Source organism: Sciurus carolinensis, chromosome 5, assembly GCF_902686445.1.
Source record: "Sciurus carolinensis chromosome 5, mSciCar1.2, whole genome shotgun sequence".
Taxonomy (NCBI): domain Eukaryota; kingdom Metazoa; phylum Chordata; class Mammalia; order Rodentia; family Sciuridae; genus Sciurus; species Sciurus carolinensis.
This window is the reverse complement of record NC_062217.1, coordinates 142,117,463-142,137,742: the sequence shown is the minus strand read 5'-3', so window position 1 is coordinate 142,137,742 and position 20,280 is coordinate 142,117,463. Positions and strand designations below refer to the sequence as shown.

Below are 20,280 nucleotides of genomic sequence, written 5' to 3'. Positions count from 1 at the left end.
CCACATCAAATTTTCAAGGTGTTCATTTCTCTGTATCAATAAGGAATCAAGGATTTAATTGTGTCAATGAGTTATAATAATCATTTTATTATACATTTTGATGCTCAACTTATCTCCTAATGAATACATTTTGCGCCTTTTTCCATGTCACGCTAATCCTTAAGCAATTCCTTACTTTGGGAGGCAGCAACATACTCTAGGCTTATTTGTAAGTTCCCTGCCTCTACTTTGCAATTAGCTATTTCTCCAAAAAGTCCTAATTTCTTTATTTGAAAAACTGTCATAACAGTTCATTGAGTGCGTTTATTGCTGTGAGGATGTTACAATATCCAGTACTTCTCAGGGGACAGAGGTAGGGAATAATATGTATTGATAATACAGCAATTCTTATGGAGAGAGAAAATTAAAAGATGGAATTTTATTCACAGAAGAAACAGATATTGGCTATTATCAGTAAAGGCAAATCATGGCTTGCTGTAAGAATTGAGAACTTCAGAGAAAAATGATCCCATAAGCTAAGAAATGAAAAGCTAGAGACCTACAGAAAGGGAATCAAAGTTCTAGAAAAAAGTGCTCAAAGGGGTAATTTTCTCATCTCAATGGAAAATTCTGTCTTAGTTTAGCTAAGAATCTTATTTATCTTTTCAAAAAACCAACTCTTGTTTCATAAATGCTTTGTATTCTTTTATTCTCAATTCTATTAATTTCAGCTCTGACCTTAATTATTTCCTTTCTTCTATTGATTTGGATATTTGTTATACCTCAAAATCCTAGTTTGTTCTTTTTCTAGGGTTTTAAGGTATAACTTTAAATTATTTATTTAGTATCTTTCTATTTTTTTAATGTAGGTGCTCCTTTTCTCTCAGAACTGTTTTTATACTATCCCAGAGATTGTGATAGTAACTGTATTTTCATTTGTTTCTAAGAATATTTTTATTACTTCCCTGATTTCTTCTATGATCTATTACCCATTCTTGAGTGTATTATTTCATCTCCTGGTGTTAGAGTGGTTTGTTTTTTAATGTTGATTTCTAATATCATTCCATTATAATCTGACAAGATGCAAAGAATTCTTTTTTTTTCCTAAAATTTGCTTTGTGTCCAAAAATATGGTCTATTTAGAAAAACTTCCATGAGCCATTGAGATGGTGAATTCAGTTGTCGATTGATGAAATATTCTATATATATCTGTTAGGGTCATTTGATTAATAGCATTTTTTAGTTCTGAAGAGTGTTTACTTAGCATATATCTGCATGACCTATCTAATGGTGAGAGGAGAGTGCTATCACTCACTCTTATTGTATTGTGGTCTATTTGATTCTTTATATTAAGAAGGATTTGTTTTATATATGTAGGCACATTGTTGTTTTGGGCACAAATACTGACAAACATTTTACCTTAATGATTATTAACCAATATGAAGTGACCTTCTTTGTCTCTTCTGATTAATTTTGGTTTGAAGTATACTTTATCCAATATGAGAGTAGCTACCCCTGCTTGATTTCAGTTTCCATTTGCATGGTATATCTTTTCCCATCCTTTCACCTTCAGTCTGTAGATGTCTTTACCTGTACAAGGAGTCTCATAAACAGTATATGGTTGAATCATGTTTTTTAATCCAATCTGTCAATCTATGTCTTTTGATCTGATTGGAGAGTTTAGACCATTTATTCAGTGTTATTTTAGAGAGATGATTTTTATTTCCTGTCATTTTGATTTATTCCCAATGCTTTATTCAGACTTGATTCTCCTTTAATTAACTATTCTTCTAGTGCAATTCATTCCTTTACTGACTTTTACCTTTTTTTTTTCATTTCTTCAAGGAAACAATAGCTCATTGAGTATGTTTTGTAGTGCAGCCTTATGACAAAGTCAACATTATACTGAATGGAGAAAAATTGAAAACATTCCTCTATGAAGAGTAACATGTCAAAGATGTCCATTCTTGCCACTCCTGTTCAACACAGTTCTAGAAAATCTAGCCACAGCAAACAGGCAAAAGAATGAAATTAAAGGGATACAAATAGGAAAAGACAAAGTCAAATGATCTTTGTTCAATGATGACATAATCCTATATTTAAAAGACCCAAAAACCACCACCAGAAAACTTCTAGAATTGATAAACAAATTTAGAAAAGCAGCAGGATATAAGATCAACATACATAAATCAATCACTTTTTATGTTTCAATAGTGAAGTTGCTGAAAAATAAATTAGGAAAACTATTCCATTCATAATAACCTCAAAGAAATAAAATAAAATACATGGGAATTAATCTAACCAAGGAGGTTGTTTTAGTCAGCTTTTTTGCTGCTGTGACAAAAATACCTGAAAAGAAGAATTTTAGGGAGGAAAGTCTATCTGGGTGCTGATAGTTTCAGAAGTCTCAGTCCATAGACAGCTGGCTCCACTCCTTGGGGTCTGGGATAAGACAGAAAATCATGGTGTAAGTATGTGGTGGAGGAAAGCAGCTGGGAGCATAGTACCATGAAGCAGAGAAAGCAAGCTGTTCTCAATAAGGACAAAATAAAAACCCCAAAGACACACTCCAAATGACCCACCTCCTGCAGCCAACCCTCTCTGCATACAGTTATCATCCAATTAGCTCCTATTAGTGGATTAACCACTGATTAGGTTAAAACTCTCATAATCCAAACATTTCACCTCAAAACCCTTTTGCAATAACTCATACATGAGCTTTGGAGAGACACCTCATATCTAAACCATAAAAGAAGTGAAAGACCTCTACAACAAAACTATAGAACATCAAAAAAAGAAACTGAAAAAGATACAAGATGGAAAGACCTCCTATGTTATTTGGATAGGCAGAATTAGTATTATCAAAATGCACATACTGGGGCTGGGGAGATAGCTCAGTCGGTAGAGTGCTTGCCTTGCAAGCACAAGGCCCTGGGTTCGATCCCCAGCACCCAAAAAAAAAAAAAAAAAAAATGCACATACTATCAAAAGCAACATACAGATTCAGTGTAATCCCTATTAAAATACTAATGACATTCTTCACAGAAGTAGAAAAAAACAGTTCTAAAATTCATTTGGAATAATAGGAGACTCAAAGTAGCCAAAAGTGATCCTGAACAAGAAGAGTAATGCTGGAGGTATCACAATACTGGACCTCAAATTATACCACATGTCTATATTAACAAAAACAGCATGGTATTGGCACCAAAACAGACATGAAGACCAATGGCATAGAATAAAAGACATAGAAATAAACACACAGACACAGTCATCCGATACTTACAGAGGGGCTAAAAACATATGCTGGAGAAAAGACAGACTTTTTAGCAAACGGTGCTAGTAAAACTGGATATTTGTATGTAGAAAAGTGAAACTAGATCCCTATCTTTAAAATTCATAAAAGCCAACTCAAAGTGAATCAAAGACCTAAGAATTATAACAGAAACTCTGCAATGCTAGAAGAAAATGTAGACCCAACACTCCAACATATTGTCACAGGCATTGACTTCTTAACAAGACTTCTAACACAAAAGAAATAATCCCGTAATCAGTAAGTGGGACAACATCTAATTTAAAAGTTTCTGCAACCAAAGGAAGCAATTTAAGAGAATGAAAACAGAGCCTTCTCAGTTGCTCCTCAGACAGGGGATTTATATTCAGAGTATATAAAGAACTCAAAAATCTTAACACCAGGAGCTGGGGTTATGGCTCAGTAGTAAAGAGCTTGCCTAGCGTGTGTGGGACACGGGGTTCTATCCTCAGCACCACATAAAAATAAATGAGTAAATTTAAAATAAATAAAGTAGAGATATTGTGTCCGTCTACACTGAATTTTTTTTTAAAAAAAATAAATTTAAAAAGATTTTTAGGGGCTGGGAATATAGCTCAATTGGTAGAGTGCTTGCCTTGCATACAAAAATGCACAAGGCCCTGGGTTAAATTCCCAGCACCACCAAAAAAAAAAAAAAAAAAAAAAAAAAAAAAATTTAAAAACTTAACATCAACCAAAAAAAAAAAAAAAAACCTAAATAGAGACTTCTCGAAAGAAGAAATACAAATGGCCAAAAATATCGAATTTAAAAGCTCTGGAAGCAATCAAGAGCATGAAGATAGACCCTACAGAATGGAAGATTTCTGCCAGCTCCTCAGGTAGAGGATTAATACCCAGAACATATAAGAACTCTTAACATACACACACACACACACACACAAACAACACACACATACACACAAAACACACACAAAAAACTAGAGACTTCTCAAAAGAAGAAAGACAGGCCAGTGTAGTGTTTCAGGCCTGTAATCACAGCAACTTGGGAGACTGAGGCAGGAGGATCAAGAGTTCAAAGCCAGTCTCCATGAGACCCTATCTCTAAATAAAATATAAAAATGGGCTCGGGATGTGGCTCAGTGGTTAAGTGCCTCTGGGTTCAATCCCCAGTACAGGGAAAAAGAAGAAGAAGAAAGAAGAAGAAAGAAGAAGAAGAAGAAGAAGAAGAGAAGGAGGAGGAGGAGGAGGAGAAAGAGGAGGGGGAGGAGGGGGAGGAGGGGGAGGAGGAGGAGGAGGAGGAAGAGGAAGAAAAAATACAAATGGTAAGCAAATATATGAAAAAATGTTCACCATTTTTAACCACAAGGGAAATATAAATCAAAACTACACTGAGATTTCATCTCATTCCAGTCAGAATGACAATGATCAAGAATAAGAACAAAAATAATTGCTGGCCAGGTTCTGGGGAAAAGGTACACTTGTACATGGCTCTTGGGACTGCAGACTAGTACAACTCCCTGGAAAGCCGTATGGAGATTCCTTAAAAGACTAGGAATGGAAAGTCCATTTGACCCATCTATCCTACCCCTCAGTATATATCCAAAGGACTTAAAATCAGCATACTACAGTGACACAGCCACATCAATGTTTACAGTAGTGCGATTCACAATAGTTAAGTTATGGAAGCAACCCAGATATCCTTCAAAAGACAAATGGATTAAGAAAATGTCATATATGCACAATGAAGTTTTACTCAGCCATAAAGAAGAATGAAACAATGGCATTTGCTGAGCAATAGATGGGAATATGCTAAATGAAATACACCAGACTCAAAATCAAAGGTCAAATGTTTTCTCTCATATGTGGAAGCTAGAAAAGTCAGGACAGAAGGGAGATCGGTGGAGTAGAGGAAGGGAATTTAGGGGAAAGGGGAAAGGATGGAAGAAGGGAGGAAGAGTGGAATGAAAATGACAAAATGATCTTATGTACACATATGAATATATCACAGTGAATTTCACCTTTATGTATATAATGCACTAATTTTTAAAGAAATATATAAATAAATATAAGAAAAACCAGTAGAATAGAGGAAACAGAATGGGGGAGAAGAGAGAAGATGGAAAGGGGAAGTACTGGGAACTGAATTGGAGCAAATTAAATTCCATGCTTGCATGCTTATGTCGAAATGAAACCCAATATTATGTATAACTATCATGCATCAATAAAATATTTTTTTAAACACCCAAATATGAGTAAGCTAATGTTATGGGCAAGGCTATATGGGCAATGACCAAACAGACTCCATTTTACTCAGAGATTCCATGTCATATAGGAAATGCTTCTCCTGTGGGAAAACCCCACCTCTGTACCTATCAACAGTTACTTAGCATAGCATGTTTGGCAACACAAAATGGCAATTATTATATAATATAAAATCGTTCTCTTTTTGGTTCCTATTTTTCTTGGACAATGTATGCTGTCAGAGAATGACTGTCTAGATGTTAGTAACCATTTTATAACTTGTACCCGACGAAGGTCATTTTGACCCACTTCTGCTGCTGCTTATGTTTTACATCTCATGATGTTAGTTTGCAGTTTTAAATCATAGCAACAGCCACTTTTATCGACATCCTTTACTTAAGGTATAAAAACCCCTGCAATCCTACGCTCAGGACTTTACTCCCAATAGCATTATGGGCAATGTGTGAGACAGTCAACTAAAAAAGACTCTCAAATTTGGACTTCTCAGTGGTGATGGGTCTGTTCTTAAGTTGTGCCCCACAACACTAAAGCTATGAAACTAAACTAAAGTTATGAATAATTGGGCAGTTAATGATCCCAATGAGCATTTGGCAGGGATCATCTACTCCTGATTCCTGTGTGCAGGATGCTCCTCCTAAGACAGAAGGGCATCTCATCCCTCTTTTGAGACCCTCCCCTTGGCTGCCAATATGTCCTCAACTTTATTCCCCAATCTGTTTTCCCTGGATTCAAAGGGGCTATTTTCAATTTTTTTTTTTTTAATGGGAGGAAGTTTCCTCCTTTCCCAGGATTTGAACCTGAGTCCCTGACCTTTTGGAAACAATCTCTATAAGGCACAGATCCTGAGGATGAAAACTCTCTTTGTGAGGAACCTCATCTATAGGTGTGGTGCCACTGGGCTCCTCACTCTTCACTGTCAAAGGATTTGCAGAAGTACCGAGTCAGAGACTTGAAATCAGAATAAATCATCTGCCCACACTGCTCCCAGTGACCCATAGTCAGAGTAGAGGCTGGAGGGAAAGTAGCCTCTTTTATTTAAGTTCAGTGATGCCATGGGAAGCTAATCTCTCTGGCCAGGGTGGAGCAGCTTTATCAGTCTCACCTTTCTTGGATAACACTGTTTTAACTCGGAAAAGTACTTGTAAGAACATAGTTCATCGAAATCCCTGGAGAGTCACCTAAACTAGCCAGATTCCAGAAGGGATACCCAAGAAAAGGAGCTACCAAGAGTGAGGTCTGAGTACAGAGCCAGCACCTGCCCCAGGAGTGACTTCACTTGTGCTTTCAGCCCCACACCCCCAGGCTGCAGCTGGAACCCAGGGTCTTGTGCACACTAGGCAGTCCTTCAGCACCTTTGCTCTTGATTGCATTATAGTTTTCAGGATGACTTTATTAAATAAACATAATTTAAGATATTCTCATTCTTTCTTATGTTTTACTTCATTTTTTTATTAACACATGTAAATTGTACGTGCCTAAAGGGTTCATTGTGATATTTTAACACAGGCATAGAATGCACTAATCAAATCCAGCCTCCTTATATCCACCCTCCCCTGCCTACCCTTCCCAACCTCTGTGCCACATTCTCTTGTACCACCTAGATAATATTAAGTAGTAAATGTTCTAGGGAAGTAAATCCTTTTTTTTTTTTTTTTTTTTTTTTTTTTTATAGTGCTGGGGATTGAACCCAGGGCCTTGTGCTTGCAAGGCAAGCACTTTACCAACTGAGCTATCTCCCCAGCCCGTAAATCATTTTTTAACTGTGGCAATATATGAATAAAATTTACTATTTTAATTCTTGCTATTGTACAGGTTAGTGGCATTAAATAGATTCATATTATTAGGCAACCACTATCACTGCCTTCAGAACTCTTTTCCTCTTGCAACACCGAACTTTGAATCATTAAACAATAACTCCCCATTCTAACTTTCTGTCCTTGAAAACCACCCAATAACCCATAGAGACTTGTGTTCTATGCGTGTGCTTATTCCTGACAACTCATGTAAGTACAATCACAGTATTGGTCCTTCTGTGACTGGATTACTTTACAAAATAATGTCTTCAAATTTCATCCATGTCATAGCATGTGTCAGAATTTCCTCTCTTCTTAAGGCTGAGTAACATTCTATGCATATGTATACCATACTTTACCTATTTCTTCTTCCATGGACACAGGGGATGTTTCTAACTTTCAGCTATTGTAAGTAATTCTGCTATGACTATGGAGACACACATTTCTCTTTGATAACCTGTTTCACTTCTTTTGGGTATATTCAGAAGTGGAATTGCTGGATCCCAAGATAATACGATTTTGTGAAGATAATGTCTTGATACTTTTTTTATAAGTGGCAAATTTTAATTCAATAAGTTAGTTCACTATTCCCTAGATAAGATATTCCCTATGAGCCATCTAGGCACCAGAGTCATTTGAAGTATCAAAACACTCTTCCATGGGCTGGGGTGTAATTCATCTGACAGAGCTCTTGCCTATCATGAGGGAGGCCCTAAATTTAATTTCTAGTATCAAAAAAAAAAAAAAATTCAAACAACAACAAAAAAAGTTCTTCCTCTATTAAGTATTCTGAATCACCATGGTAAAAGAAAACAAAGAGATACTTCTGGGAAATACTAAATGTCAGTGAATTTTTAAGACATTCATATTTGGGTATGGATTGGTGAAGAGGTTTGTGGCATAAACATAGGGTATAAGTATTTTTTGATACACTGCTATTATTTCACATGAGGATGTACCCAGAAATGAAATTGATGGATCATATGATAATTCACTTTTAATTTTTTAGGAACCACTTGCTATACTATTTTTCACAGTGGCTACATCATTTTTCCCTCCCCACAGTATACACAAGCCTTCCAACCTCTGTATATACCCTATATATTGGAGTTCTCCCTCTTTTTCCTTCCCTGTCTCTTGTAATGGCTACCCTAATGAGTGCAAGGTGGTATCTCATTGTAGTTTTAATCTTTTTTTTTTTCATTCTGCATTATGCACAAAAACAAATTTCTGAGAACTGACCCAGCAATGACAGTATTTTTGTTCAGAACATGCAGGGAATACATGGCTCTGAGTCATCATAGACTAAGTGTTGTGCAGTTTTACTATGATGACATTTTAGTGACTCAGCTTTAGGTAAGTGTTAGCACCTGTGTTGGTGGAGGCAAGAGTTACAGAGTACAAGGAATAGCAAATATATCTATAAAGTGATCCCGGACCCTCTCCTTAACGAAGGTTGCACTGGGTTGGGAGGGGATGGGATTGTGAGAGGCAGGTGAGAGAGGGTATCCCTGAGAGTGAGAGGGCCTTGGACGAGGCCGCCGAGGAGGAGAAGCGGCAGGTGACGGCACAGCAGCAGCCAGTAGCCCTTCTTCAGGCAGGAATGAAGCAGAGCTGGTACAAAGGTGGCACCCGGCCAAACGCATTGGCAATGGGGGTGGTGTAGATGTCTTTGGGATCAACCACAGGTTTCAGCTTAAAATTCTGTAAGATGGTGGTCAGGAACAAAAACAGCTCCATGCGGGCCAGGCCCTCTCCCACACACATGCGTTTTCCTGAGGACGACAAACACAGGGTTTTCTCTCCTTGAACATTAGGTTCTGAAATGTTATAAAGAATATGCAGTAACTACACAATGAATGATTAGTTATATAAATGGGTTGAAGACACAACGGCGGGCGAGACAGCTGCACAGAAGACTAGACACAGCTGCTATCCACTTTGATCTCATTTTATCAGGCACCCTGTGCTAGCCAGGTTTTTGCTCTTATACTTCTTCAGACCTATGTCCCTGTCATTTCCTCTTTACAATGCTTGCTTAGAGGTTGCTAGACTCTCACCCTCTACGTTTTCTCATCATACTCATGCTTCCACAGGAGGAAGTCTCACCTCAAATCTTATTTGGTTTTTGTTTTTGTTTTTTATCCAACCAAAATATGAGTGACTTAAAAGAAGGGTTCCACCCTTAACATCTTAATATGGACAGTGCCAGGTCCAACATAGGCATCAAAATCCATTACAAAAAATGAAGGTGACACCATGTCTATAGTCTCAGCACACACAATTTAACAATGAGAATACCCAAATGCAAGATCATGAGTCGAGGAAGAGGAAGGTACTCTAGAATCACTGCAGACTCTCCTTCCACGTTCCCCAGGTTTTGTTCAGCCTGCATTTAGCTGGTATGTTCTGACTCCATAGATCTATAGAAAACATTCTCTCCTAGACTCCATTGCTTCCCCAAGGTGCCCTGCCTTCTCTGCCCTGCTCCCTCCCCAGCTCCTACAAGCCAACTCAACCCTTCTTTCCCTTGTTTCCCTCTGCCTCCCCAGAAATCTATGCTTCCCTCTCTCATAGCACTGGTCCTACTAGATTAAAATGATGTTTCTTCATCTGTTTCCTAACTCAGGAGTGAGACTCGTAAGAGCCCATTATGTGTGCTAGGATACTTGGCATCTAAGAGTGACACTCTGAGAAGTTTCAGTTGAGTTTGTTGATATATCCAGAAGCACAATTCAACCAACCTATACTACAACTTCCTCAATTTGAAAAATATGAGTCAGACACTCCATAAAGCCCCACTCAATGGGGCCAGTAGTGAGGATGGATCACAAATAAGGGAAAGTGCAATGGGATTGGAGGGGAGTTCCACGCTGATGTACAAAGAGCTAATTTACCAGCTCCAGAGGAGGCACCCACGTAAGTTGCATCTGATCCTAAAAAAGTTATCTTGTTCCCCAAAGTTACAAATGGAAATGGATTTTTATTACCTGTTGAGAAAGGCAGGAAGTAGTCACTTTTCCTAAAGTTGCCACTGTCATCCAGAAAGTGACCAGGGTCGAACACCTCCGGATTAGGGAATTCCTTATTGTCATGAAGCACGGAAGTCAGCGATGTTATTACTGTTGTTCCCTGGAAACAATAGGGAAATGAAATTAGTTATAAAGAAGTCGAATGGAAAGAAATGATAGATAGAATTCACCTGGTCTATATCTATTTAAGGAAACCCAGGTTCAAAGAAAAGCAGTGACATTTCCAGAAAGACAAACCAGGGAGGAGTTTAAGGTCAAGAGCAATAATTTTGTGAAAGCGTCCTCCATTAGCAGTTGAAGGACTGAATACTTGGAAATATGGACACAGACCTTCTGAATTCTCTCTGCTTAGCACCAAACTGGGACCTTGGTGTCTGTCCCCCACCTGCTGCTCTGTTTCATTACTTCAGTTTTCACATATCTCATACGTGGTTTATGGTTTAAAATAGAATTCAGTGCTTAAAAGTCAGGAGTATTTAGAATTTTTTCATTTGGATTTTTTAAATAGAGATCTGGTAAGATATTAACAAGCACACTAACACCTATTGAGTGCTCATCATTGGAATATAATATGTTTCTTTTGATTGAACTCTTCACAGAAGAATCCCACCTTAAAAACACAGCTGGGGTGAAAATTTAAAAAGTCATCATTTTGCAAAAATTCAGATAGGATCATCACTTCAGGCAAGTATCATCAATAATGTTAAAACTGTTGGGTAAGTTATTTGGAAATGGAATATTCATGATGTCTTAAATAAGCAGACTCTTCTGGAACTTCTTTTTTATTTTTATTTGTAATAACAGAACCTCAGCAATAAAGAGATCTGGCAGACATTCCCTTACTAAGTGTAATCTTAGTATCAACAATAATGGGACAAACTGAATCATGTGTCCCCAGCCAAAATCTGATGCAGTGGACATACATAACATCACCTATATAACATTCTTATCCAAAACCTAACTGGCTTCTAATCGCCAAGAAATCAGGCTGAGAAACATTTTACACCATGGATTTGACTCTTCAAAAGTGTCACTGTATGCTGATACGTTGTTGGTGGGACTGCAACAACTCTGGAAAGCAGTACAAAAATTCCTCAAAAAACTAAGAATGAATCCACCATATGATCCAGCTATCCCACTCCTTGGCATTTATCCTAAAGAACTGAAATCAGCATAATATAGCAATACATCAACTTCAATGTTTATAGCAGCACAATTCACATCAGCCAAATCATGGAATTAGCCCAGATGCCTGTCAATAGATGAATGGATCAATAAACAAGGTATACATATGCAATGGAATTTTACTCAGTCATAAAGAAAAATGAAATTCTGACATTTGCTGACAAATGGACAGAATTGGAGAACATCATGCTAAGTGAAATAAATCAGACTGAGAAAATCAAGAGTCAAATGTTTTCTCTCATATGTGGAAGCTAGAGCAAAGTAAGGAATAGGCGGCAGTGGAAGGCAGTGGATTGGATCTTATAAATATAGAGGGACATCAGTGTAGTAGGAGAAAGAACAAGAGGGAGGGAGGAAGGACAGGAAAGGAGAAAAATATGGAATGATTTTAACAAAACCACATTATATGCATATAGGTACCAAAGGGAATTTCACCTTTGCATATATGTAGAAAGTACCAATCAAAAATAAATAAACTAGTGTTAAAAAAGCCTCCTTCATTTTATTCATGATCTGTGAACACTTGTGAATATTTGGGAATTGGTAGGAAGACAAGACACAGGCTGTTTTAACCTGACTAGGAAATTAGGTTTTTGTTGCCACGTAATATGTAATGTGATCATTATTCTTGACCTTCAGCACCAACGCCTCTCCAGAATAAGTCATTTGAGGTCAGAGGTGGCATTTTAGATGTCTACATCTGCTTATCAAAAACAGATAATGGCTTTTAATTGCATTTGTATCAGATTATATAGGAGGGGGACTTGCATTAAGGACATTAAAAGGAATAAATTAAAATAAGTTATATTAAAAATAATAATAAACAAACTAGCAAAAAGAAGATTGGTAGAGTAGAGGAAGGAGAATGTGGGGGAGGGTGGAGGGGAGGAAAAGTTGGGAAGAATGGGGATTGAAATCAAATTCCTTGCATAGGACTGCGGTTGTGGCTCAGTGGTAGAACACTTGCCGAGCATGTGTGAGGCACTGGGTTTGATCCTCAGCACCACATATAAATAAATAAAATAAAGGTCCACTGATAACTAAAAAGGAAATTTTAGTGTATATATATATATATATATAGAGAGAGAGAGAGAGAGAGAGAGAGAAAATTTTAAAAAGCCTAAATGAATTGGGAACATAATCATATCCATAAACTGATTCAGCACATCAAAAAACTGATTGACAGATTTAATGTCACCTTGATAAAAAAGCAGATAACGTGTTTTGGCAAACTGACAAACTCATACTTTTGATACATATTTTAAAAATGGGAACACCTAAGTGCAGTCAAAAATTTAACAGAAAAAGTTTGGAAGACAAATCAAAACCTGTTATATAACTTTATAACCCAAACTGAGAACAGCAGTTTAATTAGCTGCCACACACGTGAGTTTTGCCTTATCCCTTCTAGCACTGGTGAAGGATCAGAACCATACTCTAAAATTGGGAACTCCAAAAGCATTGAGGTACGGTGTAAGAGAAACAAGCTTACCTTGGGGATGAAGTAGTTTCTAAATTTAACATCACAGGTCACTGCATGGGGCAGATTGGTGGGGACCAGATCAATGTATCTCTGGATCTCATGTAACACAGCATCTGTGTAGGGCATGCGGCTCCTGTCCTGCATGCAGGGGCTGCGGTGTCTGCCAATCACATGGTCAATCTCTTCCTGGACTTTAGCTGAAAGACAAAATTAAGAAATGGCATATTTGTTGTAACAATTCAGGACTGCATGAAGCATAATGTTGTGCCAACAGCATTATAAAGCCATAAGTATACCTAGCAAATATATATATTTGCCCTTACGGGTATATATAACTCCCCTTCAACTTTGGGATTAAGACAAATCTGTAAACACATTCATAGTAGCATATAGGATAGCAATAAAAATAGAAATTATTTTAAAAACTTGAATTATATAAATATTTAGTACATTATGAACTTAAGAAATTACTGTCTATGCAGAAAAAACAGAAAACAAGAATTAATTTCATATCAAATTAATGAGGTTTTAAAAATTAAATTCTACTTACAAATCTGTATATGGGTCTGTAGTGTGTGTGTGTGTGTGTGTGCACAACTTGCAATGGTATTCTTTATCATTCTCACATATGCCAAAGGTGCTCACTTTGAAACATCCTAGACATTTCTTCTGCAATTTATATTTGTATTTATTTGTAAATAATAACTATTTCTGTTACTTGACTGTACTACTTTGGATGATTTCAGATACTTCCTAGTAAGAGAGATGAATGAAGACTTACATCTTCATTACCACATCATACAAAACATACAAACATGTATACAAAAAATACACACGCATTTCACTTCATTTTCCCAAGTCTATTTATATTATGATTTTTATTATATCGATATTCATTTCTTACATCCATATAACATCATATTGTTCACAGTCAAGACAACTATAATTATGCTTCATCTTTTGTACATTCTTCACCTTAAAAGAATTTATTTAAATTCCTAATCTTTACATGTCAACTTAGAATTATTGCAAATGCTCATATATGTTCCAATCCTCTAGTAATAATTTTTTAATCACCAAAAAAAATCATCAAATAATCCATGATGTTTCCTTTGTTCTTGGTGACTCCCTTCACACCTACAGCTTCACCTAGTCCATCCTGAAGTGGCTATTCCCTAGACCAAGTGCCCAGCACACTCCCATCCTTCTATGTGGTTCTCCTGATTTCTGGAGCCTATTACTTCTTTTCACTTGATTTCAGATATTTGGATAAAGTATATCTTCTAGTATCTTTCCAAGAAAGTAAAAACATAGGAAGATGTAACATGGGACATCAAAAATTTTAAATATAAGGAGAAATGGAATGCACATGAAGGGTTTTTTTTTTTTTACTAATATATTATTATGATTCTTTTTGTTTACTTCTTTTATCTTTATGATCGTATTAAGTTGCTATCATTTCAAAATAGTTGGTGATAATCAAAATGTATTTTTGTAAGCCTCATGGCAGCCACAAAGCAAAAAATCTGTGATGGAGAAACCCAACCTAATAAGCAAGGAAATCACTTACCCATGAATGAAGACTGTAAGAGATGAGAAAGAAAGAAGAAAGAACTAAAATAAATAAGCCAGTCTCCCAAAATCAAAGGCCAAATGTTTTCCCTGATAAGAGGATGATGATATATAATGGGGGTGGGGGTTGGGAGGTGAGAGAAGAACGGGGGAACTTTAGATTACGTAGAGGGAAATGAGGGAGGGTATGAAGAATGGTGGAATGAGACAGACATCATTACCCTATGTACATGCATGACTACACGAATGGTATGAATCTACATCATGCACAACCACAGAAATGAAATGATATCACAGAAATAAAAAAAATTATTAGAGATTATCATGAATAACTGTCCACCAACAAATTTGATAAACTAAAAATATTAGACAAATTCCTGGACACATACACCTTACCAACATTAAATCTTGAAAAACTAGAAAACCTAAGCAGACCAAACAAGTAATCAGATTGAATCCACAATTAAAAAGTCCCCTCTCAAAGGAAAGCTCAAGATCAGATGATTTCACTGTTAGTTCTACTGAACACTTAAAAGATGTTCAATAATGCTTAATTTATTCCAAAATATTGACGAGGAGAGAATTCCTCCAAGCATCTTTTACCAGGCTATCATTACCCTGATACCAAAATAAAAAAAAACTTACAGGTCAATATCCTTGATGAACAAAAAGATATGAAAACTTTCAACAATATACTAGCAAACAGAACCCAAAAGCACACTTAAAGATTATTCACAAGGCTGAGGACATAGCTCAGTTGGTAGAGTGCTTGCCTTGCAAGCACAAGGCCCTGGGTTTGATCCCTAGGACCGCCAAAAAAAAAAAAAAAAAGATTATTATACCATGATCATGATCAAGTGGGATTCAGATAAGTGAATAGGATTCAATATTTGCAAGTCAATAAATATGAAACAAAACATCAGCAGAACAAAGAACAAAAACCATATGATCATTTCAATCACTGAATAAGGAAAAGATGAACGCTTCTAAGATCTGGAACATGGCAAGAATACCCACTTTGGTCACTTTTATTCAATACAGTACTAGGAGTCCTAGCCAGATTATTTAGGCAAGAGAAATAAATAAAGGGCATCCAAATTGGAAAAAGGAAGTCTAATTGTCACTGCTTGCAGATAACAAGATCTCACACACAGAAAACCCGAAGATTACACACACAAAAAAAAAGTTAGAAAAAAATGAATTAAACAAGGTTGTTACAAAAATCAGTAGTGGACTATATACTAAAAGTAAATTATCTGAAATAAAAATCAAGAAAGAAATCCCACTTACAATAGTTTCAAAAAATAAAATAAAATATTTAGAAATAAATTTGACCAAAAGGTGAAAGATCTATACAATGAAAACTATAAGACACTGATGAAAAGAATTAAAGAGACCACACACAAAAAAGGAAAGACATCCTGTGTTCAAGGATTAGAAGAATCAATATTTTTTAAATGTTTAGTACCCAAAGAAACCTACAGGTTCGGTGCAATGTCTTTGCAAACACCAGTAGTGTTCTTCATAGAAACTAGAAAAACAAGCCTAAAATTTGAATGGAAATACACACACACACACACACACAAACACACACACACACACACACACAAATCCCAAGCAGTCAAAGTCATCTTCAGCAAAACAGGAAACATTACACTACCTGAATTCAAAATATACTACATGACTGAAGGAACCAAAGCCGCATGGTATTGGTATAACAACAGACACACAGACCAATAGAATGGAATAAGCATTTTAGAAGTAAACTCATTCATCTACAGTCAACTGATTTTTGACAAAGGTGCTAAGAAAAGAACAATCACTGGAGAAAAGACAGTCTTCTCAATAAATGAAAAATGGGTATTCACATGCCACAGAATGAAACTAGACCTGTATCTCTCATTAGCTACAAAATTCAACTTGAAATGGATTAAAGACTTAAATAAGAGGCCTGAAAGAAAAGAAAATATAAGGGAAATGTTTCAGAACATCAGAATTGGCAAGAATATTTTGGAGAAGACCACCAAGAACAGAAAACAAAAGCAAAAATAGACAAATGAGATTACATCAAACTAAAAAATTCTGCACAGCAAAGAAAATAATCATCAAAGTAAAAAAAGACTAAAGAGTAAATTTTTTTCATCAACTTGTAGATCTGAAACTATCCTTTGTGTATGAATACAGAAGATGACCGCTGCTGGTGAGAATTTTAATGCCTTTCTGATTCTTAATCTTTATAAACTACTTGATTTATCTCTGAAAGTCTTGGTAATTTCTCCCTTATATGTAGTGTCCTGAAATTCCATGGGTGGATATTTTCATTACATTCCTTTTTCTGGACATGCAGTGAACATTTTCTATATGGATGGGGAAAAAATAGAGGTCTTTCCTCTGGCACTACTAATACTCTGGAGTTTACATCTGGCTGCTGAATTTCGGAAATGCAAAGGAGATGGAGCTAAGGGCCTTGGAATTTGAGAGAATTCTTTCTTAACCCTTCTTTTCAGCCTGCACCTCATCCTTTCCCTGCCTCTTTCTGTGTCCCTGAGCACTGAACCTCTAAGGTTCCATTTTTCTCAAGAGAGTTATCCTCCTTTTGCTCTGGGGGAAAGAAAGTTACCTGGTGAAGGGAGATGAGGAAGGAATCTGGGGGAGAGCCTCCTGTTGCCTGCTTCATGCTCCCTCTACTTTCTTTGTCACTTGGCTCTTCCAAATACTGAGCACTGTGGGAATTGCAGGGACACAAATTGGCCTGTGCGATGAATCTTCTTGTGAATTAAGATTATAACTTCAGTCTCCTCCCAAAATGGTTGTCACTCTCTTTGTGTTTCTGCAGTTTGCTAAAGACTTGTTGATGGTTTCCTATACGTCTCTAACTTCAACAGGAGTAATTTTAGTTTTGTAATTAATTAAAAATGTAAAGGGTGTGGCTAATCTACTATGCAGAACCAGAACCTTTTAAAGGCAAATCAGTTTTTAAATAATGTTAAGTGTTCTTGCAGGGTGGTGCATGCTTGTAATTCCAGCAACTTGGGAGGCTGAGGCAGGAGGATCTCGAGTTCAAAGCCAGCCTCAGCAACGTAGCAAGGCCCTAAGCAACTTAGCAAGACCCTGTTTCTAAATAAAATATTTTTTAAAAAGGGCTTGTGGCTCAGTGGTTAAGTGCTCCTGGGTTCAATCCCTGTTACCAAAAAAAAAAAAAAGTTAAGTATTTTAAAAGAAAGAAGAATTGACCCTAAGAAAAATCCTTACCTTGACAAATACATTTTTCTGTACTCAGAATTCTAGAATAATAAAATTATTTGGGGGTGAGGAGATGGCTCAGTCGGTAGAGTGCTTGCCTTGCAAGCACAGGGCCCTGGGTTCAATTCCCAGCACCCAAAAAAAATAAAATAAAATAAAATAAAATAAAATAAAATTCTTTGGGCACATCTTCTGCCTCAATAGTAAATACTCTTCTTATAACTCTAACCTTTTAAAATAATTCCAAGATTAGAAATTTTCTCAGGCTGTTTATCATATCTCTAGAATATCACTATGCTTAAATAAACAAAGTTTGTGTCTTCCCTGCACCAGCATTAAAATACTTTCAGAGTAAGGAAAGATCTTTAAGAATATACTACTATGATTTGATATGGTTTTTGAGGTTTCTCCCAAGTGTCATCTGCTAGAAGCTTGGTCCCCAACATAGCAATGAAACATGGTGAAACCTTTAAGAGCTGGGGCCTGATGGGAGGTAATTAGGTCACAGGAGTTCTACCCTAAGAAGGTATTAAGGTGGCCTCACAGAGTGAATTACCTCCCAGGAGAATGGGTTGTTATAAGAAAGTCTAGTTCTTACCCTAAATCTCTTTTCTGCATGGACCACTCACCACTCTCATATGTGTTCATACAACTCTGATGCCATCCACCATGAAACCCTCACTAGAGCTGAGCAGATGTCAGTGCCATGGTCTCAAATCTCCAGAATGGCAAGCTAATCAACCTCTGTTCTTTATAAAGTACCCAGCATCAGCTATTTTGTTATAGCCAAAAAAAAAAAAATGGACTAACACATCATTGAAAGTGGTCAATTGCCAGGCATGGTGGTACATGCCTATAATCCCAGCAGCTCGGGAGGCTGAAGCAAGAGGATCACAGGTTTGATCCAGCCTCAGCAACTTAGCAAGACTGTAAGCAACCTAGTGAGACCCTATCTCAAAAAAGAAAATAAAAAAGGGCTAGGGATGTGGCTCAATGCCCCTGAGTTCAATCCCTGGTACAAAAAAAAAAAAAAAAAAAGAAGAAGAAGAAGGTGCTCTATTACTCAAAAAACCAATATATAAGCTTAGGCCAATTCATGATGCTTGTACTGGATGCTTTACCCAGAATACTTTGTCACTAATACCTAAAGTTTGGATGCCTTTGCTTCTGCTCACCCCTTCTCTCAGTCACCTCCTATTATGAAATAGTCTTATTTTTATGTCTTCATCATATTTATACAAATTATAGCTAGTGGCACAGAAATTTCAATACTAGAGCTTCTCTCAGAGACCCAGGATGAAGACACTCTCGGCATCTTCACATCTTTCTGAAATTCACCCTGTTCACTGTATGTAGTCATACCTGTAATCTCTGTATGCTTCAGCAGGAGCAGAAGTCCATATCTCATAGTGGTGCTTGTTGTCTCTGTTCCTGCTCCAAACACATCAGTTACAGTTGTTAACAAGTTTTCAATGGTAAATTCAGACTGTTGATTGTCCTTTTCCTAGGAATTACATGATTATTTCATTATTTGATAATTTTCCAGCATATTAATTATAATAAATCCAAAATAACTCAGATTGTTCTAAAAACAAGAAAACTTAGACAATGCAGAATCTAGTGTTAAAACTGCAATAATCACATAGGATAGCAGTGAATATAGCACCACACAGAAGGAAAAGGAAGGGGAGAAGACAACTCGTGTAAAAAATGTAGTAAGGAAAAAGGACAAGCACCTGAGTCCATAATGCTTTAGGGCTACTGCACTCGTTCTACAGTAATCAACATGAGGTTCCTGAGATATGAGATAAATACACCATTTTGTGATGCCATTATTAAATTGGGTTTTCTCCTGTTTGTATACACACACAATTTTAATTAATAGAAATGTTGATATTAAAGCCAAATCTTGAAAAATGTTATAAGCCAGAAAAAAAAAAGAGTTTGCAATTAGGCAATGTAGCAGAATAAAAGGCTCCTGACTCTCCCTGTACCCACAGGTGCACTAAGTAAGCATTTATTTCTGTATCAACTGCCTGTGAGATAAACTCAGAATCAAGTGGAATGATTCCTACACACTAAGCAACTGAGAAAACATCTACACCTAACAGGTAGGAAAAGCTACTGTATACTTAAGTCTGATCCCACTCCATACACTGTACCATATAATCTGGGATGAAATCCCCAACACCTGGAGGAGAGGCAGGTTTGGAACACAATTATAACACCCTAAATCAAAAGTTCCTCATGGTTTACTCTAAATTTATCAACTCTGGGAGAAATTAGGCCTACAGGAGTCTATACAGGAGCACAAGCACTTCCAGGGGATTTATACCCAATAATTGAGGCAGATAGGAGTATAAAAGTCAAAGTTCAGAGTTTCTATCTGGAAGAGATGTGCTGGCATACTCTGCCAACTGCTGCCACTCATAGCTGAGCTGCTAACTAGCCTGTATCAGG

The 20,280-nt window shown here is 36.8% G+C and overlaps 1 protein-coding gene across 2 annotated transcripts in view; it reads right to left on the bottom strand.

Annotated features, from left to right (window-relative positions):
- Positions 1-8,459: 8,459 nt before the first annotated feature.
- LOC124984715 (cytochrome P450 2C18) overlaps positions 8,460-20,280 on the bottom strand; it is a 28,746-nt gene continuing 16,925 nt past the window's right edge. For both annotated transcript variants that reach the window (XM_047552683.1, XM_047552684.1), the window contains exons 7-10: positions 19,183-19,324; positions 13,015-13,202; positions 10,296-10,437; positions 8,460-9,080 (exon numbers count right to left, since the gene is read on the bottom strand). In XM_047552683.1, the coding sequence (XP_047408639.1) occupies positions 8,899-9,080; positions 10,296-10,437; positions 13,015-13,202; positions 19,183-19,324 (654 nt within the window). In that variant the 3' untranslated portion in view covers positions 8,460-8,898. The remainder of the gene's footprint in view (positions 9,081-10,295; positions 10,438-13,014; positions 13,203-19,182; positions 19,325-20,280) is intronic.